This window comes from Vespa mandarinia, chromosome 10 (genome assembly GCF_050613455.1).
Source record: "Vespa mandarinia isolate Hongniang chromosome 10, ASM5061345v1, whole genome shotgun sequence".
Lineage (NCBI taxonomy): Eukaryota > Metazoa > Arthropoda > Insecta > Hymenoptera > Vespidae > Vespa > Vespa mandarinia.
Window position 1 is genome coordinate 8,236,172 of NC_140819.1, and position 26,756 is coordinate 8,262,927.

The 26,756-nt window shown below is 36.7% G+C and overlaps 1 protein-coding gene and 1 long non-coding RNA gene across 3 annotated transcripts in view; one reads left to right on the forward strand and one right to left on the reverse strand.

Moving 5' to 3' along the window:
- The window catches only part of LOC118445497 (uncharacterized), a 55,728-nt gene that overhangs the window by 15,612 nt on the left and 13,360 nt on the right, over positions 1–26,756 (forward strand). For both annotated transcript variants that reach the window (XM_085659634.1, XM_085659635.1), the window contains exons 3-6: positions 4,747–4,816; positions 8,074–8,555; positions 15,160–15,300; positions 25,938–26,123. In XM_085659634.1, coding sequence (XP_085515760.1) covers positions 8,092–8,555; positions 15,160–15,300; positions 25,938–26,123 — 791 coding nt within the window. In that variant the 5' untranslated portion in view covers positions 4,747–4,816; positions 8,074–8,091. The remainder of the gene's footprint in view (positions 1–4,746; positions 4,817–8,073; positions 8,556–15,159; positions 15,301–25,937; positions 26,124–26,756) is intronic.
- On the reverse strand, positions 362–12,716 carry LOC118445504 (uncharacterized). The gene is made up of 3 exons (XR_014982635.1): positions 11,875–12,716; positions 10,864–11,667; positions 362–727 (listed from the first exon to the last, which is right to left on the reverse strand). It is a non-coding gene; the product is annotated as an uncharacterized LOC118445504 (long non-coding RNA).

Sequence of the window (26,756 nt, forward strand, 5' to 3'; positions counted from 1 at the left end):
TATTGTCGTAAAACGCGCTCGAAACGATCGAAGCGTAAAACGAACACCCACGCGCTCCACGGTATCTAGCTAGCTAGCTAGCTAGCTAGCTAGAGCTTCGATGACTGGACGGTCCTTTGAAATCTCTCGAGGATACTGTCCGTCGAGAGAGAATGAGAGGAAAGAAAATGAAATAAAAGAGAACAACAGAATTGTTGTTCGAAAGCCGGAAGATAAACTACCATTGTGTTTAATAGTTGAAAAAAAAAATATCTTATTTATTTTATCAACAATACGTATAAAGTATATAAGGTATAAATAATTTTATTAACAATATGTTATTATATATATATATATATATTTTTTTTTACGACATGATGTATATTAAATCGATTTGAAATTATCAGGAAAAAGAAACTAAATCGTGGACAAATATGATACTCATTTTTCGTAAAGTAGGATAATATTAAAGTTCAAGGCTAAGATATAATAAGAATATTTTGGATTAACGGATGATTAAGAAGAATTTAAAGAAGGTCAAAGTCCCTTTAAAGCATTTCGGCGTAACCAAAATTCGTCGTGGCCATCATCGTGCCGGAAGTGGTGTTTGAGGGCGAGAAGGTATCTCACGAAGAAATGTTTCGGTCATTCGTTCCAGAGCTTCGTCTCGTGCGGTCAGACGACAGACAGACAGGCTGTATCGTGGGATCTTGTCAGAGGCGTAAGCACTTAGGATTTGGCTTTAAATCTGGAATCATTTAAAAAGACGATAAATATATATATATATATATATATATATATATATATATATATATATTATTGAAAGAAAGATATTAAGAATATTAACGTGATGAAAATGTGATGTAAATCAATGGTGTTTATCTGATCGTTCGTATGAAGGAAAAAATAAATGGTCCAGAGTCACACACAGCATCCATTTCGACGCCCTTTTAATTAAATTCTATCATTACGACAATAGTTTAGGCTATCCGAGTCAATATATTTTATTACAAATTATTTGACGATGAGAGAGAAGAAGAAAATGGTCCAGATGCCTCTTCCACCGGCATCCTTCCGATCTCAAAACTCGTAATAACGTTAACCATAAAAAGCCGTTTTGTCCTACTCTTTTACCGTAAAGTTGTTCTCCTTGAGAACGTTTAATTGTGTCGTTACTTCTTTTTCTTTTTTTTTTTTTTTCGTTTCTTTCTTTAAGGAATGACTAATCGTTCAGACACTCGAAAGACCGAAAAAGAGGTTAAGAAGACTCTTCTCGAGGAATATACTTCCGCGTCGAGTCGCGCGAGCATCTTCGGGTCACCTGAAAGAATCATGCTTCCTACGTTATTTTCTCTCTCTCTCTCTCTCTCCTCTCTCTCTCTTTTCTCATATTTTTGCCGTCGTGCTCGTTTTTCCTCGGCTCTAGACTCGCTCGAACCTTTCAAGTAGGGTCTCTTGATATTTTTATGCCAGAGAAAATAACGTTTGGAAATTTCTCTCTTCCGCAATAATATCTACATTGTCTTTTTCTTCTTCTTCTTCTTTTTTTTTTTTTTTCTTTCTCTTCGTTGTCCGAGTCACGAAAGAGTAAGATCGCGAACTCGTACCAAACGGTTAGGCACAGGAAGTCACGCTGCCGGAAATCTCGTTCAAAGTAACGTTACATTACTCGTAGCCGGAAAGGAGAAGAGAAATGAAAGAGATTGAGACAGAGAGGCACGGAGATAGAGATAGATAGATAGATAGATAGAGAGAGAGAGAGAGAGAGAAAGATAAAAAGAGAAGAAAATGAAATGCATGTAAATATCTCATGTCTCTTTAACCGTGGGATCTTCGAAGAACTTACATTGATTAATGGACTTTAATTTCCTCATTTATTCAATTTCCACGCTAGTTTAGTATGACTCGTATCTCTCGTATGTCTCTCTCTCTCTCTCTATTTATCTCTACTTACACATACATGTACCGAGAAGATAAATATATATACGAAAAGGGACTTTATTTAAGGAGCTGTCACCGCGTAAAGAACGTCATTGTTATTATCGTATGGAGAGACAATCGTAAAGAGATAATAGAGTCAATGTCATATAGTCGGCGACGGACAATGATCAGAGAACAACGTCGTACTTACTAAAAGTCATCATTGTAAGTTTTCTCTCTCTCTCTCTCTTTCTCTCTCTTTCTATCTTTCTTGACAGATTATAAGAACGTGAAAGTCCGTCAAGTCGGTCAGCCTACGCTCGTTGTGTTGTTTCATCGTTGAATCAAGCAACGTACAAAACGAGGTCTAGAATCCAATGATAAGAATCTCAAATAATCGAAAGATAATTCTGGTTAACATGTCCTCGCAAAGATTTAAACACAAGGAAAAACAATATAAAAATGACAATGGGAAATCACCAGCGACGCGTGTTCATTTCTAACGAAGCTGTCACGTGTTGTCTCTAAGTACGTAACTGCGTTTCGTACGTAACTGCGTCTATCAACGAGAGCTCGACGAGATATTATAAAGCGATGAATCGTCATCGTAATAAACTACCTGCAACAACGAGCGGGACGGAAGCAAAATGTTCGTGGCAACCAATGATGATGATTCACGCTCGTTCCCTCGTCATTCTCCTCGATTTATAACCTAATTTATAATTTTTTGATCTCTCTCTCTCTCTCATTTTTGTTCTTTTTTCTTCTCGTCGTCCATTTATTTTCTATATTATAGTAGACATTATTTCGTATAAATTCAAATATATAATATTATATTATAAATTTTATTAGAGAGATTATGTACTAGTGCATCAAACGATGAGAAAGAGAGAGAGAGAGAGAGAGAGAGAGAGAGAAATAAATAATAAAAAAAGAAGAATTGACTCTAAGAAGACACTATAAAATTTCATTTCTTCTTAACAGCCTTCGCAATATCTCTGTCTGTCTGTCTCATTCCTTCTCTTTTTCTCTCGAGTACACGCTGCAAGAGGAGACGGCGAGGCATGCAAATTTATCAATTTAGTGGCCCCGGTACACTCGAGAACATTGCATCATTGCATCGTAATCGCAACAGCAGTGAACGGAGAGTCGGCTTCAGAGAGAAACCAGGCTAGCGTAGCGCGCCTCGTAATTCGTCCTACGCTTTATCGTCCTGGAATCGAGAGCGAGGGCGGCTTTCCATTCGTTTTCTTAGCAACGAAATTATCGTCCCACGCAGAGGGTACAACACGTCACGATATAATATATCGTACGACGAGAGGATCAAAGTCAAAACGTGTTAACGTATATTATAAACTTTTCCTTTTGCAACTCTCTTTGTCTCTTTCTCTCTTTCTATCTCTCTCTCTCTCTCTCTCTCTCTCTCTCTCTCTCTCTCTCTCTCTCTCTCTCTCTCTCTCTCTCTCTCTTAGATCATATCCTGATTCTATGAGCTTCGAACGATATCACGATTCATTCGACCATTCGTTGCTCGGCTTTATATTAAATAACTTATGAAGAAAAACCGGATCGCTTTGCGGCACGAGCATCTGCTTTTCTTCCGGGCGATCGACCCGAGACCGGCTAACGTTCGTTCGGCGGTTAAACTTAAAGCTGAATCATGCCAGGAACTCGATAATACGATGATACCGTTTATCGTGGGTACTTACGAAATGCACAAAGTACCTTACGAATCGATTGCAACCCCGGAGAAACAACTCATTATTTTCATGGCTTGGATCCAAGAGGAAGAAAACGTGAAAGAAAAAAAAAAAAGAAAAAAAAGAAAAGGAAAAAGGATAAAGATGATGAAACGCGAGACCAACGAAAAGAGTCTTTTCTTTGTTTTTTCCGTTTTTCCTTTTTCTTTCTTTCTTTCTTTCCTTCTTTCTTGTCATTCTTTTACAGGTTTACTCGTTTTTTCGCAAACGCAACCTGATTTTTTGACATTGCTCCTGGCTCCGCCGAGATCGAACCGATCTCTTCGTTCCTCGGCATTTTTCATTCTTACAATCAGTAAAAAAAAATATAAAAGGGAAGAGAGAGAGAGAGAGAGAGAGAGAAAGAGAAAGAGAGAGAGAACGTTTACCAGGTGTCATCGACCTCTCTCGGTTTCTCACGCGTTTGCTCGAGAAGAGAAAGATGTACATACATACATACATACATACATGCATACATACATGCATACATATATGCATGTATGTATGTATCTATATGTGTATATATGTATGTATGTATGTATGTATGTATGTATGTATGTATGTATGTATGTAGCATCACCTGTCTGCGAAAACAGGTGCCTATTCATACGACGAGATCATTCTCTCTCTCTCTCCTTTCTGCCTCCCGTTTTCCTAGACTCTTCTCTTTTATTTCGTCTTCTCCTTCGTCATTGAAAAAAAAAAAGAAAGAAAAGAAGCTGAAGCTTAGTAGTGTACACAAGGTTCGTTTAAGTCCAGAGTAATAGACTTTTTCGAGACGACGACGACGACGACGACGCTGCCAAGGAACAACGATGACGTTGTTGTTATTGTTATTGTTGTTGTTTTACCTTTGTTGTCGTACCTTTTAACTTCATTCTTCTCAAGTTCATCAAGGTGCATCAGATCTTAAATAAATTTTTAAATGCGGATTAACATCATTTATTTTGCATTCTCCGGGTCGACAAAGGAACTTGATACTTTAAGGATCAAGATTATATATATATATATATATATATATATATATATATATATATATCTACTTTATCATGTTCTATCTCACGGATATGTATGTGTTACTAATAGTTTTGATTTCTCTTTCTCATAGACGATCCCGATGCTGCTCCATCATCAGACGCACCTACGAATCGTCACTTCCGGAATAACTCGCTTTACGGGTAAGTTCGCAAAAACTTGAAACAAATAAAATTTTTTCTCTCTATTTTTTTTCTCCTTTTCTCTCTCTCTCTCTCTCTCTCTCTCTCTCTTTCTCTCTGGTCTGACCTCTAACTAAAATCGACCGTAGCAATGAACAGACGAAAGAGAGAATCGTACCCACGTGTAAGAAAGGAAATAAAAGAAAGAAAGAGATTTGCATGATTACGGTATTTTCTTGAGTCTTACAATATTCCCCAACCAGTAGTAATAGTGGTAGTATTTCTCTTCTTACTTTCCATTTACATGCACGCTCGATCCCGATTTCCACAAAATACTAGATAATTATGCCAAGACAGCGAGCAAAGAGAGAAAAAGAGAGAGAGAGAAAGAGAGATCTTAACGAAGATTAAACGTGATTTGTGTATACACTAATTTTCATTTTATACTTTGCATTTTAATGAAGCCAAAATCTTCCTTTCTTCAATTACTTGAAAAATATAGAAAGAAGTAGGACCATCTCGACGAATATTTAAACTGTGAATAAATTTGTTTGTAACGGTATCACGATCGAAATATTTATTATATACAATTTTTCAAGAACCCGATTATATTACTGGACTGGCAGCTGCTCGATATTATTTTAAAGATATAAACGTTACCGTATAATATCGTCTTGCGATAATGTTCTTACGAGAACAAGCGAAAAACAAAATTAGGCGGATAAAATTGATTAAAAATTTAACGCCGTAAGATGCATATTCGTTGAGAAACATTGGTAGAAGGATTAAGGATCCATAAAATGTATGGGTCACTTTAAAAAAAATTGTCTGATTATGTTAAAAGAGAATATTGAAATCTCGACACTAATAATAATGACTACGACGACGACTACGACGACGATTTTAATGAAAGAGAAGTTTCGCGACTCTTGCGGAAATGATGATGCGGCGGGGAGTTCGAGCGGAATTAGTGGAGCGGACTAGAAGCAGATAGAGAGTTTAAAGTATAGTAGTAGAGTAGGTATATGTATGAGCAGCCAAGTCAGGCTGCCATTACTCTGACAACCTTTCGTTCGGGTTTTGCGTCGCACTCCTTCGACACCGGTTCTCTGCCACGTACGTTCTCGTAGTAAACGTATCTTTCTTTGCTCTTTTCTATCTACGTTTGCAACTAGAAGTAGTAGATGAAAAATATTAAGAGGCGGAAAAACGTCGAGAGATTACATTCGTGAACGCGATACTTACGTAACGACGACCGTGCAGTAAATTTTATATGCAAAGCTTTACCGAGATTTTTTTTTCTGCGTTTTATTTATTTATGCATTGTTTTTTTTTTTCTTTTCTTTTCTTTTCCTTTCAATGCATATTTTCATCTAAAAAGCTTGGAAGAGTTTTAAATATATTATAGAAAACGTCACCGTTCGAGTGATCCGATCGCGGTTACGTTATTTCGTAGGGGTGCATAAAAAAAAATGGAGTACAAACGAAAGGAAACACATACGTATGTATGTATGGTACATGATACATGGTGCAGGATAAAGGAGTGTTTAGAGAAAGCGTGATGTGAACAAAGATTGTTACAAAGAAACGATAGATTTTGATAGCGGAGGATATTAGAAGAACGACGAGTAGCACGTGGGAAGAATGTTTTTGTGTGTGCGCGCACGCGCGTTCTGTGTGTTGTATGATTCTGTGTGAACGAATGCAAGACAAGATAATGCGAATGGACGGACGTACGAATGGTCTTTGTTTAGGAACAGAAAAGAGGCACAGTCAGAGCTAAAGAATCAAAGAGTAACAGAGCTGAAGAATCAAAGAGAGTCCCGATATATACAGGGTTATCCTATTCCGAAGTTCCATATACAATTATAACATTTCCTGAACTATAGTTCGTTTGAGAAAATATTTCAAATGAAACCTATTTTGTTTCGTGGGACGAGGAAAGGGATGCGCTAGGACATCCTACGTCGGTCACAAATTTTCTCTGAATGAACGTCCTTCTGAGGCTTCAAGGTGACTTTAGTTTTTTACCTTTCTTTTTTTTTCTCTTTTTTTTTTTTTTCATTTACATAAACCGTATGTTTTTATTCGAGTACTCGGGTTGGTCCATACCCGGAGAAATTCATTGACCATAACATTGGTATTTCAAGGTAGTTCAAGTTCTATCAAAAAAAAAAAAAAAAACGAAATATATAATATATTAAAATTATGTATTTGAAATGTTATTTATTATTATAGTATTTAAATGAATTTGCCAGATTAAACGAGTATCTATTGACAATTTTTTTCCTGTTCGAACTATCATCGATCTCGTATAAATAAATCATTTCATATATCGCTCATAAATAAATTATTAAAAAAAAAAATAAAAAAAATAAAAAAAATAAAAAATATTTATATTAAATAAAATGTTTATCTAAAAGAACATATATATTATATATGCATATATCCTGATATATTTTGCGGTAATTTTATTAAAAGACATACGATTTATTTCAAGTCCTGTATCAAACGTCACCGTGTGATCCGATCGCGTTACGTTATTAGCATTAATCGGTTCACCATCGTAACGGTAATCCTCGAATGACCGTCGATCGTCCCGTCGTAGTGCATTCTAACGCATTTAATCGGATGATGACGTGCAACTTCTCGGTTAAATTCTCAAAGAGGCGACGAAAAGGATAACTACGAGGAGATGACGATGTAAACTTGTTTGCACCAGAAAAATTTCTTGGGACATCGAACGCAATTTTAATTAGCTTAGATTGCCAATTAAAATCATAAATAAAACTTTTATATCTTTCAATCGTTCGATGAAATCGGATTTAATTTGGTAAGATTTAAATATCAACGAGTTAAGTGATGTATTGTACGATTATTCGATTATTACGAGAACGATAAATATAATCGCGAGAGTTGAATCAACCCATTTGATACGTAGCTACGTACAAATAATAACCACCATCACGACCTTTCTCCATTGCACGATCTTGTGCACGAATGTGCACCATTACGCGACATAGAGAGACAATGCCGTAGCACGGTATCAAGTATTCGTATGTACTTACAACTTGGCGAGACTTCCCATTACTCGTGATCGTATGTACGTATATACGTATACATATCTATATATTATATGAGATAGAGAGAGAGAGAGAGTGAGAGAGGCGAAATAAGAAAAGCGTAGAGATACGGAAGGAAACATATCGTCGGTTGCACGACTAAGTGAAATTTTCGTCGATTATTATTGATTCATAATCGATCGTTTTGTTTTGCAGGCGAAAGTCCAAAGGACAATGTTGTCGTATATGTTACCAACGGAGGACAAACCACCACCTGGAGAACCAAATCAAAATCATCAAAAGACTCAGGGAAATTATCGGAACGCGAGCAGGATACAAAAGAGTCCTCGAGAACAGCAGCCGATACGGCAAAAGACTACGGCTGCCTCCTCTTCCATAACCATTTCCGTTCCAACGACCTCGCCGAAAAAACTCGTAGACGGAACTAGAATTATGATAGTGTCAAGCAGAATCGAGGATCAACAGCCGAGCTCGATGGATCGTCATCAGCAACAACACCCTTTGCCTTCGGAAAGTCCGAAGCACAATGGTACATTAACGAAGAAGTCTACCCTTCATAATTCAACAAGGGTAACCAAGGACGACAGTCTTTACAGCATCGACAGCGACGCGAGTACGGTCGGTAGCGATCGGAAGAACAAAATTCTAAACGGTGCGAAACACGCCAGTCTTAAGAGGTAAGGGAACCAAGTTCTCACTCCTTCGGCCAAGTTGCGAGCTTAAGTTAAGCAAGAGTAGTAGAGGGAGGCGGGGGCAGGCAGATCGAAAGATGGAGATAGAGAGAGTTCAAAGGTCATCCGAGAGCACCTTTCTAATTCGGTTCTGCTGGCTCGGTCTTTAACCTCAGGCCTCTTCGCTCTCGCACCAGATGCCACGTTATATCGAATCTCCCTTTCTCTCTCTCTCTCTCTCTCTCTCTCTCTCTCTCTTCTTCTTCTTCTTCTTCTTTCTCTTATCTTTCTCCTCTTCGTGAGATTTACTTTCGCGTGGTACCTAACTTTACTGCATGACTGCAACATCGTACAAACACGGTCTATAAATTCATGTCGAAAACGTCAGGAATGAAGAATCCCTAACCCGTATCTCTTTACTTTCCTTATTTTCAATTTATTAGATATCACTTGGACGATTCCTTATATCGTTATTTATTATATGATCATAATCGTCATCGTTAAAATTGATTTTATAACAATACATATGCCCGTTACTTTTACTTGAATCAATACAGATCATAAGGATTTGATTTAGTTCTTTAATTGCGTCTCGATCAATCTAGCTAATGATATATCTGTTATATCGAGTCTTGGACTATCTAGGACAAGAGAGACAAAAACGTATTACCAACTAAGTTACACAACGGAATTGCGATAATGATTTATAAATACATATTAGTTTGTCTTGGCTTATAATACTTCGACGTGTTCCTGCTTTTATATCATTTGAAATTAAAACCAGATAAATCTCGAAATAATATTTATCTTTTTACGTATAAGCGATCGTCAAACAAGCGCGCTGAATACGCATGTGTATACTCTTGTGCGTATAAATTTGACGAATTTTTTTTTCTTTTTTTTTCGTTTTAATCTCTCGTTTTCCTTAAAAAGAAAAAAAAAAGAAAGAAAAATAAAGTAATGGACATTGTGTCTATTAGAGAAGACACAAGATTGCGTTTGACCGACGGGAAAAGTACAAGTGCCAAATCTAATGGCGAAAGTGCCAAGTGTTGCAACAGAGTGAAGTTCCTACTCGCTTTTGAAAGGCGATTGCATCGACCATGTATAAGAGAAGTCGAGGGAGAAATATCGAAAGGTCTTCGCGTACGTTCGTAAACACATCGAAAGAGAAGGAGAGAGAGAAAGAGAGAGAAAGAGAGAGAAAGAGAGAAACAACGAAGCGAATATAATGGCAGCTTTGTTATCGCTTACACGACTTTCTTTCACGATGGAGCGCCTTTTCGTACCTCGTGTCTCGAGATCTTTTACGACATTTATACGTGGGGATAGGTCAGGGTCAATCGTCGTAGAGTCCTCGTTGAGTTTTTATAGAGCTTCTTACGTGGCGGATGGAAAATAACTGAGGGGTCCGATTCGTCCAACGTTTTGATTGTCTAGACTAGAATAAAATATGATATCAAAATTTTTTTTCTTCTTTCTTTTTTTTTTTTTGCCTTCATATATCAATTTTTTATTTCTTATACCACCTACGTTACAATTAAGCGACGATTTAATTCATTAAATGTCGTCTTTAAAGCTCGATTTAGTAATACGTATTTTGGTCCGTGCAACTTAATAAATCTGTTAGAAACGTACGTTATAATCAAGCGAAACGAATAATTTCACAACGTCGGGTACAAAAACATCAAGTACTTATTCACTGAAATTGCTAAAAGCTCATTTCGCTTCGCGACGAAATTCATTGCCAGAAAATTATTGCGTGTTGGACTTTGCTCTTCCCTCTCTCTCCCTCCCTCCCTCCCTCCCCCCCCCCTCTCTCTCTCTCTCTTTCTATTTTCGTACGTCGTGGATTTTTAACAACAATGATTTATACCGGAAATATGTATTTTCAACGTTACTTAGAACACGAAGTAATCGTCGATTATTATTCTCATATCGGTTGAAAATATTTTATTAAAATATTATTTCAATAAATAATATTAGTCGATTAACGGATAGTAATTTACGTGGTATTAAATTTAATATCTATTGATTTAGTATCCAACCAGGGTTTGCTAACTTTCGTTATCTCTTTGGGGATTTTTGACTATAAGATAGGTCACCCTTGACTGAGGTTAACCAATGATCCCTTAGCATTGTATCTTTCATTGAATCTTTCAAAGGGTTAACCATATCAACTGTATCTCTCAATTCTAGTGCACTTTAGGGGTACATCAAAAGTGGATCGATAAAAGGAGCCAGCCGGTCAGCTAGCAGCTAGACTCGACCTCGACCCCGACCCACCCCAACCTCGATCAATCCAGATACTTACCTTCGTGTCCGAACCCCTTACGTCCTTCTCACCTTTACGTTAGTCTCGACAACACCTTTTGACGTCTTATTACTTTGGCTTATTTTTTTCTTTTTTTTTTTTTCTGCTTTCTTTTTCTCCTCGTCCATCGAACGAAATCACAACATTGAACGACTTTCGACTTCGTCGAAATCCTCCGTTCTTTAAGTTACACGATCGAACCGTAATCGATGCAATTTAGAAAAAATATTCTTTTACATAGATTACACTTTTATCGATATACATTTTATTATTTCTTATCGTATCAGATAGTTAATCGTTATTTATCATTTAATAATAGAAATGATCGAGATGATCTAATCGGATAAATCTTTTCTAAACGAGGAAGTTGGAAAATGGAGGAATCATGATAATAATATCTTTTAATAATATCTCTAGTTTTGATCTTTCTAAGCCTTTCGAAGGAGTAAAAGGAAAGTAACCATTAACGGTTGTTGCGACCGATTCATTCTTCTTTCTTCGGTCGTCTACTCGGTTGAACGTAATTTCTAACAGCAGCAGGAGCACTAGCAGCAGCACTAGCACTATAGCATCAACCAACAAGCAGCAGTAACAATAGTAGTAGTAGTAGTAGTAGTAGTAGTAGTAGTAGTAGTAGTAGTAGTAGTAGTAGTAGTTAGTAGTAGCAGCACCAGAAGAGTCTTTCGACTTCCGTCTTCTAAGTTTCTTCTTTACCTTGAGAACGAACTTAGCCTTCTTCGAGGTCTCGCTCGGTCGAGTCGAGGCGCGAGGGTCCTCCTCTAAATTACTACACTGTACCTCTTACTGTAAGAGACGGGGTTGAAGAATTATAGGAGGAGAAGAAGGAAGACAGAGAGCGAGAGAGAGAGAGAGAGAGAGAGAGAGAGAGAGAGAGAGAGAGAGAGAGAAAGAGAATAGTGAAAGGGATGTAAGGGAAAAGAGAGAAGAAAGAAGGAAGAGAAGAAGAAAAGGAGAGAGAAACCACGATAGTCGAGCTATAGCTATGCTTACTCGCTCGCTCGCTTGCGGAACCCTTCTTGCTGCTTCGCGATATCGAATCAGATCTATTAGCTTCTGCTTTGCTCCGCTCGTCTGCTTCGTTAATGGCGCACAGAAACGTTCCACCACCATCTCTCCTCCACCTTCTCCTCCTCTTACTCCACCTTCATCTCTTCCTCCTCGACATTGGGGGAGAAAACAAAGGCACCCACGTCTCGCGAGAGTTGGCTTCTCGAATGTTACGATCCACAACTACGAGGATAATTTCTTGATTATCATGATTAAAAGAGAATTAATTAATAATCGACCTTACGATTATTATTTTTATTAAGTATATTTATTATATATTCGTATAATAATCAATCCATGTCAATCTATAGATATATCGTTTACTTTCAATTGTCAATTGTCAAGGGAAAAATCGATCCTTCGTTCAAAGTATCCGTAACAACACTTTTCATTTACTGATTTTTCATTCTTTCTTTCTTTTTCTTTTTTTCTTTTTTTCTTTTTCTTTTTTTTCGCCGCGATAAAAATGGCAATGCGAGAGTTATGCAATGAGCAAGATATATTCCCGTTAAAGGGGAGGAATCCGAGGATGAAAATAGAGTTTAAAGGGAAAGCTTTGATATTTCTAATGTTCCAAATTATTTTCAAACAGTTTTTTTTTTCTTCGTACATTTATATCGAAGTTCACCGTTCAAGAAGGAAAAAAGAAGAATAAAAAAAAAAAAAAAAAAAAAAAAAAAGACGACAAAAATAAACGTCGGAAAAAAAAAACAGTCTTCCAACTGGCGGTTACCGGGCGTAATACGCGATAACATCATCGCCAACGACGATTGCGTAACATTTAATTAACCGACTTCGCAACGGCGTAGATCGCAAAGTCGAGATTCGGTGCACGCCACGTGAGATTCCTTTTTATCTTCACTTTTTCTCTTTTCATCTCTTCTTTTTTCATCTCTTCCCTTTTCTCTTCTTCTTTACCCTTTTCCTCTCGGTTATGGTTCGTTCAATGACGCCGCCAACAACGACGACGACGACGACGACGACGACGACGACGAGAACGACTACGAGGAAGAGGAAGAGGAAAGACATAAAAAAAAAAAAAAAAAAAAAAAAAGAAAACAAATAAACAAACAGAAAAGAGAAAAGAAAAGAAAGATCTATGCGATGAAAGGATACTTTGCGGTTGGGAAAAGTGTCTAACTGTCTAACGATGGAACATAACTTCCGTCTGTTTTACGAGATCTCACGGAGGAACATCTAACAATCTAACAAATTAGCTCTTTAATCTCGTATCTCGAATCTCTTCTTACTTGCGAGAGTAATTAGTCTTTTCTTTTTTTTCCTCTCTCCTTTTTCCTGTTCTCTTAATGTCTCTGAAAAATGTTTTCGATGAGGCAATCTCTTTGACCTCGTTCGTTTCAACGACAATTTTTTATCGAATCATTTTTCTTTTCTTTCCTTTCCTTTTCTTTTTCCTCTTTTTTTTTTTTTTTGCTTTTTTAAATATTTGAATAAATTTGCCAACTCGGCGGGTATTTATTAAAACGGATATGTACTTAAGTGTTTCTTCTTGTTTTCTTTTCTTTTTTCTTTCTTTTTTCTTTTTTCTTTTTTTTTTTTTTTTTTTTTTTTCTTTTTTTTTTTTTTTTTAAGAAATAGAAAATATTCGAAATGTCAACGTGACCGCGCCAATGGGAAGCGAGAACGCGACTAGAACAAGCGTGGCGATTCGTAGTTACGTCATCGAGTTAGCACACAAGCGTGTTGCGCTGACATATTACACGTAAATAGAAAGTGCATATATATATATGTGTTTATATATATATATATGCATATACATATATATATATGCATATATACACACACCATATGTGGCCTGTTTATGTGTATGAATGCGTATATGTGTGTTCCAATCGTGCAGTCTACTCCAGAAGTGCAGCCAAGACCACGTGACTTTGACACATTGCCGCGATTGAGTTTGACGAATTGACCGCTACGTGGCAGCACTGCTTGGTCATTTCTTCTAACAACATTGTATAGTAAAAGTAAATAGACAGATGTATGTGTATATACAATAGTATATAAGCGCAAGTACTTTGAATTTACTAATCCAACTCGTATGTTTGCTAATTGATAATCACCTCGCTCGTCAAACCATTACGAGGTTATATTTGAAAAAATATTAGAATTGACGATATTATATTTTCATTAATCATCTTTCCTTCCTTTCTTTTTTTTTCCTTCATCTTTCTATCTTTTCCCTCTTTTCTTTAATTCATGCGGCTATATAAATATATACACATATATATATATATATATATATATATATATATATATTGAATTTATAATCGCGCAGTTTGGTACAAGGTTGTATAATAAAAGTTTACATATAGTCAGCTAATAATAAGATTACTTTAATAGTGTTTGAATCTTTTTTCAACAGACCTACCGACCAACCGATCGATTCTCGTGTTATAGCCAGTTACGATTTGCTGTTAAAGTTGGGAACGACGTATGAACCTTACCTATTTATATATATAAATAGATACGATTTCTATACACACACACACACACACACTCACACACACATGTATATATCTATATATATATTCTTTTATTTAAAGTTACTTCTATATTTATAATGTAAATTATATATATATAGAAGTAACTTTATAATAATATATGATGTAAATTATACTTATACATATATATATATTTTTTTTTTTCATTTTCGGCGATTTAATATCTCCAAGAACATATAAAGAATCTGTCGTTAAAATAAAATTCCTTCCCAATAGGAAGATTGAGATTCGGATGGAATCAATAACATCTTCCTTCGTATGACTGTATGTGCATAAATACACACACACACACACACACACACATATATCTGTCTCTGTCGTACTTGAGTCCTAGTAATCCGATCTTTCGATCATGGAATTTCAATTTTGATATCGGGCCGCCTAGCTCCTGCGGTCACCGACTCGTCTGTCTCCCTTACTTCGACTGTCACACGATAGGAAACTGAGGTTTATGAACAATATTTTTACGATCTACATATATAAGAGGTAATAGTTTGAGTCTACATCTCGTGAAAAACAGACAGACGGACAGACAGACAGACAGAGAGAAAGATAGAGAAAGAAGTAAAGAACGTAAGGTTTATTAAAAGAATAAGTAAAAAATGTAAGAACAAACAGTAGTATTAAATTTTTTATCGTCAAATATAAAATTTTAAAAATAATTGTTCATTAATTTCCTTTTTTTTCTACTTCTTTTTCTTTCTAGAGTGTCCTTTGGCTCCAGCAAAGGATCAATGGTGGAAACTCTTGTTTACGAGACTCCTGTTCAAGAGGAACCCGAGATCAATCACTTTTTGGACCACAATGGCCGCTTACCTCCACCCATGATACCTGTACCTGACACCGAGTAAGTCAATCGTATGAAGCTTTTTGGGAAAAAAAAGAAAAAAAAAAAAATACGCCTACGCGTTCGTCCTCCTTGCTTGTTTGCTTGCTCACTCTCTCGCTCGCTCGTTCGCGTGCGTTTTCGATGACGTCATTAACACGGCGCACCTAGCACCGAAATAACGTTTCGCCTCAATCGAAACGTAAGTACGTGCACTCAGGGCGGCGCTCCTAATCGCGAATAAAAATCGATATTTCGCATTGCTAAAGCTATTATCCTAATCGAATAGTATTTAATAGTTCGTTAATTAGAATTAATGGATAAGAGTATCGAATAATCCTAACGGTGGAATCTTTGTCTTGAATTTTCATTAAAACTTCCTCTTTCGAATGAGAAACATTTTCTTTTTTTCTTTTTTTTTTTTTTTTTTTTTTTCTTCTATTCAAAGAAAATGTTTCCATTATTGAACATTTACAAGTGGGTTTTCGTTTTCGTCTTCGTCAAAGAAGTTCGCCGGAAATAATCAGGCAACGTCTGATGCAACTTTCTCAAGGTGGAACTTCTTCGATAGGAATCTGAGATACAGACGTTACGACGGTTAACGTTGATCAAAGGCCCATGCTAGTATATTAATGTTAAACTTTATAGAAGTCAAACAGATCTTCTTCTTCTTCTTCTTCTTCTTCTTCTTCTTCTTCTTCTTTCTTTTTTTTTCCTTCTTCTTTTTCCCAGAGCAAAAGGCAAGAAAACAAATTTTCTTTCAGAAATACGAAATCACGATATCTCTGACACATTTCAGAGTTTCCTATAATACAAACGGAAATTTCCTGGATATTCCTTCTTTTAAAAATAGAGAAAGAGAGAGAGAGAGAAAGAGAGAGAGAGAGAGAGTTCTCACGTCGAAACGGCGAGACTCGCTTATTTCGCGAGCTGGAATGCAAAAAACGATAAAGACACATTGAAAATTTACGAGAAAATCATTTTTTAAATCTCTTTACTTATCTCTCTCTCTCTCTCTCTCTCTCTCTCTCTCTCTCTCTCTCGATCGCATATTTTCCTCTCTGTTACATTCGTCCAATAATATCTCAAATCGAAGATTCGAGACTTATAGGACTTCACGTATCGATACTAAACCAACCAGTTTTCTAAAACGTTTCTATTTTCTCGATCCTCTTTCCATATACGTTTTTCATACATATGTATGTATATAAGCATATATCTATTTTCGTTTTTTCATAATAAAGATTCCGCAATTCATTTCATAGCAATGACGAGATACCATTACGTATTCCCGACGCGATGTCTCGTCGTTTAACCGGATCAAACGTGATAATGATCGTACGGTACGATAAGTAGCCGCCTATTAAGAGAGAACCGTACGTAGGTGGAGACTTTGAGGTGGTAGGTAACGCGTACTCCCATGCCGCATCCGTAATTGTACACTCGTGAGATAGAAAGAAACCAATCGAGAATATTTTCTCGAAAAGAGATTATCGTGGATAAGCACGTTTCTCGAAATGTTTCTTCCTTTTACACAATTTCCATCTTTTTTTCTTTCTTTTTCTTTTTTTTTTTTTTCCCCCTATCGCGAACGTAAATGAATAAGGTTCTCAAATGGCTTGATTGACTTTGAAATTATCATTATAATTAGACTTTAATTGCGGTTATATGCAATATACATTTATCGCTCTAAACTACGGCATATCTTTGCAAGGTCATCCCCTATTGAAAGGAACGCCTTGCAAACCGTTCACATATGTATCTATATATATATATATATGTAGATATTTTGCGACGCACCTCGCGACCACGTGATGCTGTGGCGTAGCGAAGTTTCGATAATAACCCGTTGTAGGTTTCGATTAGTCTCGTTACTTTGATTACTCCGTTACTACGATCGTGAATAGTTTCTTGGCTCATCGTCGACGGCTCGAATAGAAAATTAAGAAGATTCTTCTTGTGCGCGTACGAGTTATCGGGAATCCGAACTAAATCGTATAGTTAGATGTCCAGTTTGATTTCAAAACTTTTCTCAAAAGTAAAGATCAATATTGAATATACCCTTCAAAAATTACTACGTCATTGTTTATCCTAATAATAAAAATTTCTATTATCGTTTTTATCACCGATTAAAAAAAAAGAAAAAAAAAAAAAAAGAAAAGGAAAAAAAGAAGCGATTAAGGAAAGACGAAAAGACGAAAAGAAAAAGATATTTAACGATTATGAGAAAAAGAGGAAAATAACAATGATTCAAATTTACCGCCCGATCATATCTCCATATCGATTTGAAGAAAATTATCGACAGCGTCGTGAAACCATTCGCATGTAGAGTTTGAACTCGTTTACGTTAGATGGCAGAACGAGGAAGCAATTCCCTTCGGAAAGTTTCGGTCAGTAGCCGAGCGTTAGCCGAACTAGACGCAGGCGTGGTAAAGCTTTCGTAGTAGATGGATAGATAGATAGATAGATAGATAGATAGATAGACAGGAGCTCGTGACCACTATACTTGGTGCTTACTCACTACTACTACGATTATAAGAAGTGTGTTACTATAAGTCTAAACGGATCCTTCACATTGCTTGTGTGCATGCGCGTGTGTGCCTATATATGTGTTATATTGTGTTGGTTATACGCGGGTATACGTCTCTCTCTCTCTCTCTCTCTCTCTCTCTCTCTCTCTCTCTCTCTCTCTCTCTCTCCTTTTTTATTTCTTTCCTTTTTTTCTTACATTTCCTTTCTCTCGTTACACCCGCACAGTAACCCTCGCACATATACACAGAAAATCGGTATACTCTTTCTCCCTCCCTTTCTCCCAAAGCTATTCCCCTCCTTCTCGCCCCTCTTTTCTCTACTTCTCCTTTCTTCTTTCCTGCTACACCACCCTACTACATCATTCTCCCTCTCGATCGGCCTACGAACGTACCCAGGATAAAAAGGAAAAAGACCGCGCGCGAGTCTCGAAGCAGCCGTAGAAGAGGAAACACCGAGGACAGTGGATTTACGCGAGTGTCCGATCGTCCCTATCCGTGTTTCGCTTATCGTCGAGGGTAAAGAAGAAATAACACCTTGGTTAGTGTAATAAATCAGAAAAAGTATTGAAAAAGTATCGATACCGAGACACACGTGATTTTACGACGAATCCGTCGGATTAAATTTAACAACCCCCAAAATTACTAATAAAAGATAGATAGATAGAAAAAGAGAGAGAGAGAGAGAGAGGAGGGGCGGAGAGAGAGAGAGAGAGAGAGAGAGAGAGAGAAATCTGTTGTGTTCTACGCGAAGGAAGTATAATAATTGGATCGATTCGGTGTGCGTCCGGTGCGAGGATATTCTGAAATTATATTTCTCCTTGCGTATTCTGGAACTTTTTATTATATACCAAGGTAAGATGGATCGATCGATTTCATATAATTCAAATAAAATTTTATTATTATAATTAACGAGCACCGAATAATTGCTCGTATCTGTGATCGGTGCAATGAATTATTTTCTTTTCCTTTTCTCTCTCTCTCTCTCTCTCTCTCTCTCTCTTGTTTATTTTTCTTTTCTTCCTTATTTCTTTTTTCTTTTTTTTTTCTTTTTTTTTCTTTTTTGTTTTCTTTTTCTTTCTCAACGTAGAACATTACGAAAGCACGACGATAATTAATCACAATAGAAATGATTAATAACAAAAATGTATTTATCAGCTCGTTAGATTTTTCAAGAAAAAGTATCGATAAAGTCAAGGAGGAAAGTTACAGAGAAAGATGCCGGTGAGAGAAATAGGAAAGAGAGAGAGAGAGATGCGTAGTTTCTAACCCGTTACCATGGATACCAGCCATCTTGACACACTACCCATTCCTCCTCCTTCTCCACCACCACCACCACCACCTCCTCCTCCTCCTCCTCCTCCTCCTCTTCTTTCTTCCCCCTTTCCAGCCCATATTCGTATTCTTCCTTTACTCCTGTATCCATGGAGAACCACCGAACTTGCGAGCTCTCGAATTCTGTCGTTCGGAGAGAAGGGAAAAAGAGACACAAATTGTTGTTTATTTTCTTTAATTTATTCCGCTAATAAATCACGACGGATAAAGATTTTCTTTCGCGCGTGTTTTTCGTGAAAGAGAAAGAAAGAAATGGAAGAAGAAGAGGAGTGTGGAGGGGTGGGACCGCTAGAGGGGTAAGGAGAAAATCGTCAAAGTTGTGTGTCGTAAACTACGAAATTAGCGCACGATCCAATTTGAGTTTCGGTCGAAGCGATGAAGCTGTGCAGATGCTGTCGTTACGAAGCAAGAGATAGATGGATATATAGATAAAGAGAGAGAGAGAGAGAGAGAGAGAGAGAAAGAGAGGGAAGAGCAAACGGATGTTGTGATTTATTTGCCGGAATAAAGTCGATGGTATAGACCTCGTTTCATAACGCATCCCGCATACCGCGTTGCTTTTCATTGGTTAACACGTAAATGAACGTAGGAAATTATGAATAGGTCAACTGATAAACCAGTTTTTGGTTTTTCTCGACCTGCTTTGCTTTTTCCAACCAACCCCCTCCAGTCCCATCCTCTACGTACGATTCTATTTGCTAGATTTTCTCTCTCTTTCTCTTTCTTTGTATATATATATATATATATATATATATATCTATCTCACTAGAAACGTACGTATCGAGCGTGCGAGTTGTCGTCGAGGGTGTAGACGCAACGGCGCCTACGTATCGGTCACGACACAACCAAGGCTGATCGATCTTATTGTTTGCAAAATATTTTCTTTACCCACTGATTCGAGATATTCAGAGAACATATGGAAAAATAAAAATAGAAAAGTTATATATATATATTACGCGTATATTATTCGATTTAAATATCAGATTAGTTAATTATTCTGTCGAACTCGATTTTAAATTATGAACGAATAAATTATGAACGATAATTCGTTCTATTACGTTTTCATCTTCGTTCGAACTTCATTTTCGTTTCTACGGGTTTTCTTTCTTTTTCTTTTTTTTTCTTTTTCTCTCCCTCTCTCTCTCTCTCTCTCTCTCTCAAAGCGAAGGATACTAATCGTACAGACCCTTGTGTCAAAGTCACCACCGAATGAGAATTCGTTAGACGTGTTCTAGCAGTTAAAGAAACGAATCGCTCGTTCGGAATAACGAGGAAAAAAATAACGGAACGAGGGAACGTAGAAGAGAGACATCGTTAGAGAAATGAAGAGAAAAGAAGAGAAGAGAGCCTCGATGATGTCACGGGTCTCAAGGTCGAGAACGTCGCTTTGTTGGGTAGGTGTTGGGACTGCTTACTTGCTTGCTGACGCCAGACTACGATGCAAAAGTCGTTTGTGCTCGCATTGGATAATGTTAATATTCTTCAACGACATATATACATACATACATATATAAGATGCATACGTATGTATTATACATGTGTGTATTATAAGCATACGTCGTTAAAGAACCGAGAGAATATAACTGGAATAAATGAAGTGTTGTCGCATATGTATTACTGAATTAAATGTACGATCAACGTTAAATCGATCTTACGTGTCTCTCGTATTTTTAGGAACTTGGTAAGAAAGCATGCGAAGAAGAAGAAGAAGTCATCCTCGAAGCTTTCATTTTCTTTTTCTTTTTTATTTTCTTCTCCTTTTTCTTTTTCGAGGGAGAGAAAGAAAGAGAGAGAGAGAAAAAAAAAAAGAAAAAAAAAATGAAAGCTTCGAGGATGACTTCTTTTTCTCCTTCTCGTTCAAAGTTTTTAAAATAGGAAGGACGTTCGGCTCGATTTGGCAATTCGATGCGTGGAACGAATACGATTGTCTCTGAATCACGATTGTTGCACTCAACACCGGTTGGTTGATTTATTGGTTGGTCGGTTCGTTCGTTCGTTGGTTGATTGGTTGGTTGGTTGGTTAGTATCGTATCGTATCGTATCGTATCGTATCGTATAATGGAACGATAGTCGTTGTGAAAAAAACACGAGAGACGATAATACGTTCCGTGACATAACAGTGAATTATATCGGTCTTTGAGAATAAAACTGAGTTGTACATTGGTTATTAATATTTTTCAAAGAATTTTTCTAAAGATGAAAACGAAGACGAGTAAGAGGAAGGAAAATTGTGATAGACGACATACATATATATTATTATTATTATTATTATTATTATTATTATTATTATTATTATTATTATTATTATTATTATTATTATTATTATTATTATTATTATTATTATTAATGGGTTCGAGTTTATTAATCAATAAATGAAATAACTTGCGAGTTCCGAACGAGATAAGAAGTTAGAGTCATCGAAGAGTACAATGTCTGTTCTACTAATAACATTACTGCCACTCTATATTACAAGTTGCATGAGAGAGAGAGAGAGAGAGAGAGAGAGAGAGGGGGGAGGGAGGGAGAAGAGATAAATAAATATTTCCCACTTGACTTTAATTGATAAAGAGAAAACACGAATTATAGTTCAGATTGTTGAGTGGATAGGGAGAGAGAAAACTATTGCTATGATTTTTTTTTAAATGCCCAAAGAAAGAATTTCTCATGGATACAGTACGACGAAATGAAGAAAATAAACGTGACGATTACGATTTCAAAGATCAGCGTTCGTGTTGAATCAAACATCGAGCAGATAAGTGAGTTTCGGAGGTTAAGAGATAACACCGTTGCTCGCAAATAAAAATGACGAATAAAACGTGGGTTGAGGAGAAGCGGAGAGAGAGGCAGGAGGAGGAGGAGGAGAAAGACGATAATACGATAGATTTTTAACACACGTACATGTTTGGAGTCGGATACGAGGTCGATTTAAATTAATAGTATTTTAAGGGGAAATTCTTTCATTCACGCAACTCTTTCTCTCTCTCTTTCTATATATATATATATATGTATATCTTTTCTTCTTTCTCTTTTTCTTCTCTCCCTTTTCTGTTAATACTTGCAACGCGAGTCGTGCATTATCGATGCGAGAATCGATTCCTCGCGTACGACCGACCGTGGCACGATGAAACCGGTTTCGAAGCAGACCTTGCCTCTCATTTATTTCGGTCTCCCTTTTTCTCTCTACTTCTACTACACAACTACTACAACTACTACTACTATTACTACTACTACTACTACTACTACTACTACTACTACTACTACTACTACTACTACTACTACTACTGCTACAACCATTATTACTACTACCATACTACTTTTACTACTCCTTCGTGGGTTCGACTCCTTTTTATTCGACTTTCACGAGTCGGTAGGAAGAAAACCATGGAGAGGGAAGAGAAAAAGAGAGAAAAAAAAACAGAAAAAAAAGGAAAAATACAAAGAGAAAGGGAAGAAGATTACACAACGTAGAAACTTGTGCAATCGTATGAAAGAAAAAAAGAGAAATAAAAAAGGACAAGAAAAAGAAAAAGAGAGAGAGAAGCTACGAAGTTTCACAAAATGAAAAGCTTTTTCCTTTTTTGGTCCAGACCGACCTTCGATCGGTTTCTCTCAGCGCGAAATCAGGTCAATGCTCACTATCATCGGACCACGGTTAAAGAAGAAGGCTTTGAGAGATTGCCGAAGGGATAAATGGGCATAAAGGTAAACTCGGGGAGTTATTATAATACAGTATCGAAGAAGTATCGCCTTTCGAGACGTCGTTTCGATGTATACTCATGACGTAATCCGATAGCTATCTTTCTCGAACATAGGCTTATGTATCATCGATTTATCCTCGTCGAAAGTCGTAGTCGTAGTTGTGCCATCTCGTCGTCGTCGTTGGAGGTATCTTTCTTTTTTATCTCTCTCTCTCTCTCTCTCTCTCTCTCTCTCTCTCTCGCGTTCTCTCTCTCTCTCTCTCTCTCTCACTCTCACTTTCTGCCTCTCCCGATAAAGATAAGCAGTGATAAAATCAACGGCCATGGAACGATAGGCATCGATCAGAAGATTCATTCATCGCAAAGTGTTACCTCTTAAAGAACAGAAAAGAAATAGAAAAGAAAATTACAAATCGAATTGTAGTAGTCTGCTTCCTTTGGCTGATATCCAGGATTGTCACGATAGGAAAGGGTACCTATTTACTTGTTTCCTCGAGTATCCTTATTACTGACAATTGCGACACAATATGTGTATGTATATATATATATATGTGTGTGTGTGTGTGTGTGTCTGTGTTAGTGTACTCTCTGGAGATCATCGACTACGTTGATTCGATGGATCGTTTTTCTCGTTTTCTTCGCTCTATATACCGTAATATACAATTGCGACTGAGGGGATGTAGGACGTTAACGTGTTCGTTGGAGCGTCACGACATCGAAACGGTACTTTAATATCCACGACACGACGGAGCACCGTGAAAAGGAACAAACTCACGCTTCGTATCCTCCGTAAACGATGATGCTGCGTGTTCGGGAATGTTCATATCGGACGAGTTCACTTTGAATAATCAATATCGTTCGTTTGTGCATTCTCTATTCTCAATTATTGTAGTATATTTTCTTTTTTCTTTTTCTTTTTTTTTTTTTTTTTTTTTTTAAGCTCATATATATATATATATATATATGTATGTATGTATGTATGTATGTATGTATGTATGTATGTATATAGAAGAATCGAAGTTTTTCATTAGGTCAAATAAAATATTTAAAGAGCGAGAGATCACATGAGAGTATATAACATTTACACCACCCAACTCTAATATGATCGAAGACATAACGTAGGCGTAAAGAGAATGTTAACTTATCTTCTTTCTAGCATCGTAATCTCGAGTTATAAAAATTAATTCGAATGAAATGGGTCCTGACCCGTGTGTCAAGAGTTCATTCGTTCGTTCTTCAAAATGATATCCAAGGTAAAACTCTGAGTCGAATATATTTTTTATCGTAGAGAAAATTTTGAAATTTTCTTGAACGATGCAGGACGGTTTAAGTCTACCGACACTTACCCTCCTTAATCCCTGAAAATGGGATCCCCTGCGGATAGAAATACGACGTACTCTTCTTTTTACCATCTCCACCCCCTTGTTCACCCTCATCTTTATCATCATCTACTTCGCAGGAGGGATCTCTCGAGGGATCATTTTCCATAGCTAGCTGGCTGGCAGGCTGGCAGGCAAGCTGGCTGACTATCTAGCTAGTTAGCTAGCTAGCTAGATGCCACCAACAACCACTCGAACTTTAAAGCCACCGTTTACGCGGTCTTGCCCTGCAGCCATCGACAACCCTTCTTGAATTTAATTTTCTTTAGAAGGTTAACGCAGCACTCCTCAAATGAGTTAATGCACAAGGAAAATTAAGCCCTGACTTTTTACTCTTTACGTTAATCTTACGGACAATTAAGAAATTTCTTTACTTTTCCTCCATCTACGAAATGAGAAAATATCTTATTCACGCGAATTCCATTTTCTCTCCCTCTCTCTCTCTCTCTCTCTCTCTCTCTTTATCTATCTATCTTTTTATCTTTTAGTTTTTTTTTATCTTCAAATACAGCATCCATTCATCTACGATGAACCATCGAAGTATCGCAAACGCGTATCGCGGAACGTCCCTGAATTTTACGATGTGGATGGACACACGTCGTACCGAACAGGCATGGTTTACACGCATTGGCAACATGCCATTCGTGCAACACGTGAGTGCTTTTAAAGACAAGGTAGACGAAGGGATGAGAGAGATAGAGAGAGAGAGAGAGAGAGAGAGAGAGAGAGAGAGAGAGAGAGAGAGAGAGAGAGAGAGAAAGGGTGGTCTAAAAGGCAAAAAGCAAGAGACGACGAGCATTCCATTTTACGATTATCAAACGATATCAAGCCTCTCTCAAAGATCTACATGTGTAATATATATATATATAATCTTTTTACGAGGAGTCTTCTCTCATCTACGTAGTATAAAGCATTAATACGGCGAATTACGTTCCATGAAAAGTTACATAAGCAAAATGTGTGTTGTTAGCAGAGTCGAATTACGTTTTCCACGAGTGACCAAACACGTTTTCCTCCGTTGATAAGTCACGAACATGGTTGACATATATCCCCTCCGCATTAATTATTCATTTATATATTAAATTTTAGATAATGTCTTACATTCGTCGAAACTTTTTTATATCTTGTTGAATTTCGTTTCATTAAAAAAAAAAGAAAAAGAAAAAATCATCTCTATTTTATATCGGTCCAAATGATAATTAGAAAAATAAAAAAATAGAAGAGGAAGATGAGAAAAAAAAATAGAGAAAAAATAATTTCTTTTTTCTTTTTCTTTTTTCTTTTTTTCTTTTTTCTTCTTTTCTCTTTCTAAACAGCTCAATCTCTTTTTCTCTCTTACTCAATTGTTACATACGAACGAATGATATTCTTGGATCTTTAAAAGTAGTAGGCTTAAGTAGTTACGACCAAGAAGAGAGACGATGACTCGACTCGAACTCGTCTCACGAATGTCGTCACAACGAAATTACGACAATTTAAAGCGGAGTATCGTTGGTACTTTCGTCATTAAGTTTCAAGCGTCTCTACAAGTTGCGAGTGGACCTGAACGTTAGTCCGATCGTATTCGTTTTCATTTTCTTTTTTTCTTTTCTTTTTTGATTTTCTTCTTTTTTTTTTTCTTGATTTTATTTATATACTTACTGTTCTTCTTTTTTTTTTATTTTTTTTATTTTTTTCGTTCAACGTTTATTCAATCGTTTGATATTTGTGTTTAACAGCGAAGGCAGAGAAAAGGTACGCGTGTCGTTGCTTGGTCCACAACCTTCGCCCGCTACACCTGGTGTCCTATTATTGGAGCCAATTGCACCACCCATTGGCCATCCCATCAACATGGCTACGAGTCCTGCTGAACTTTTAACGACGCATTCTGAACACACCACCCCTGCGTATCACACGCAAATCAGGTAGGTTACTTTTCTTTGTCATTTTCTTTCTTTCTTTCTTTCCTTTTTCTTTTGTCTTTTCTCTTTCTTTTTTTTTTTTCACAACTTTAATTATATTAACACCGCCTAGGATTTATGCTAGTAGCAAATAAACCCGTTTTTTTGCTTCTTTGTTCGTAAAACAACGAACATAGTCAAGTCGAAATAAGAACGTCATTGTTCCACTTGCGGATTAGATTTGGTCGATGAATGAAGTAATAAACGACTTAATGAAAGTGAAAAGAGGGTCAGTGCATTCAAAGTTATTTGAATTAAAACGTTAATCGCGATCTTTGATGCAACTAAATAATTAATTAATTAATTATCGTGACAAAATATGTATCTATCGTCTTAGATAGAAATTTTTCTATTTTTTCTTTTTCCTTTTTCTTTTTCTTTTCTTTTTTTTTTCTTTCTTTTTTCTTTTTATCGAGAAAAATGATTAAGATCCAAACGTCCATAAGATTTCTCTTTTATCGGTATTTTTCTTGATGCTATAAGTATCTGATCGAGTTAGATTAGAAAGTAATCGATAATGATTGCGGTTCATTGTACGCGTTGAAACGACGTTTGGGCTCTAAGTAATACGTGCCAAGGTTAACATCGTTAAAACGT